The following is a 1,571-nucleotide window of genomic DNA, read 5'->3' as shown; positions in this document are numbered from 1 at the left end:
TTACTATTCAGGGACAAAGGTTCCCTGGTGCAAATTATTTTCTATGGACGACAGCTCTAGTTAGATTCAGGGTCCATAATGTTTAGTCTCACTGATGAAGAATGTTGATTATTGCACTCCGAACTAGTTAAAACATTGAGCTGCAGAAGAGTTCTTCAGAATTTGTTTGGCAACTCGTGACACACCACCTGTCTTGTCAATTCTCCGGCCGTAGCTCCAAATAAACCACCAGTGTTTGCCATCAAAGCTCCAGCTCTCCTCGTGTCTCTCTGAGTCCTGACTCTCCATTGCTACAGAAGTTTCCCCCACAGCAACCAAAAATAAAAGTCCTGCTTCAAACAGTTTTGAATGGATACCAGTCTCCACCTCACAGGCATCTGAGGGAGTTGGGTTATTGATCAGACTTGCTGTTGTCTTTGGTGGGACTGTAGAGTATCTTCTTGAATGAAAACGGGTTAGAAATAGATGTCAGAATCTGATTATAAGCAGGAGCCTTTTACTGCAAAATGTCCACATGTTCATTCTCATATTCCTTTTGATGTTGTTGCCTGCGCTGTTTAGGTACAGTAACATCCTTCACGTGTTTGTGCGGATATCCCGAGATGAGGGCCTGAAGACGTTGTACCGAGGCTTTGCTCCCACCATGCTGGGAGTTATTCCCTACGCTGGACTCAGCTTCTTTACCTATGACACACTGAAGAAACTACACTCAGGTAATGCACTGCCAAGTCTGATGTAATGCGTAGTTATCTCAAACTGCTTCTTTTACACTCATTGTAATGTCGCATATATGAAATGACCCTTGTTCACTTCCTCCTCTCCCATGTAGAGCACACCGGGCGCCCAGATCCCTACTCATATGAACGGATGGCGTTTGGAGCCTGCGCAGGACTTATCAGCCAGTCGGCCTCTTACCCTCTGGATGTGGTGCGGCGGCGCATGCAGACTGCGGGAGTCACAGGTCACACGTACGGCACCATCCTGGGCACCATGAAGGAGATTGTGGTCGAGGAAGGTTTAATCCGCGGACTCTACAAAGGTCTCAGTATGAACTGGGTCAAAGGGCCCCTCGCCGTGGGGATCAGCTTCACCACCTTTGACCATACCCAGATTGTCCTGAAGAAGCTGCATGAGATGGGCTACACGGGTCGATAATAGCGATACAGAGGGGGGGGGCGCAAATTGGGGATTGCTGGATGACGTGTTCCCAGTTGAACCATCTGGAGAGAAGGGAAGTTAGAGAGTGACCATGGTGTACACACACTGGCTCAGAATGCCTTATATTAATGTATTCTCTCACGTTATCGGTGTGCAGCAGGGGATGTAAGCGTGTGTGGAGGATACACACTGTTGTCATGGACAGCTAAGTGCAATATGTTCAGTGATTTTCTGTGCGTTTGTGTGAACACATGATTCATAACGCTCCTGACGTGGTGAACCAGTCAATCTGAAAGTTCACACACACACACACACACACACACACACACACACACACACACACACACACACACACACACACACACACACACACACACACACACACACACACACACACACACACACACACACAC

At 47.7% G+C, this 1,571-nt stretch overlaps 1 protein-coding gene across 1 annotated transcript; it reads left to right on the top strand.

Annotated features, from left to right (window-relative positions):
• Positions 1 to 273: 273 nt before the first annotated feature.
• LOC104956737 (mitochondrial coenzyme A transporter SLC25A42-like) lies at positions 274 to 1,519 on the top strand. The gene is made up of 2 exons (XM_010784267.1): positions 274 to 713; positions 830 to 1,519. Exons 1-2 carry the CDS (start codon positions 515 to 517, stop codon positions 1,153 to 1,155), a joined length of 525 nt encoding a protein of 174 aa, XP_010782569.1. The 5' UTR covers positions 274 to 514; the 3' UTR covers positions 1,156 to 1,519.
• The last annotated feature ends 52 nt before the right edge of the window (positions 1,520 to 1,571 follow it).

The sequence above is a fragment of the Notothenia coriiceps genome, unplaced genomic scaffold (assembly GCF_000735185.1).
Source record: "Notothenia coriiceps isolate Sejong01 unplaced genomic scaffold, NC01 NC01_scaffold00026279, whole genome shotgun sequence".
NCBI classification, from domain to species: domain Eukaryota; kingdom Metazoa; phylum Chordata; class Actinopteri; order Perciformes; family Nototheniidae; genus Notothenia; species Notothenia coriiceps.
Note: the sequence above shows the minus strand (reverse complement) of the source record. Positions and strands in the feature narration are given on the sequence as shown.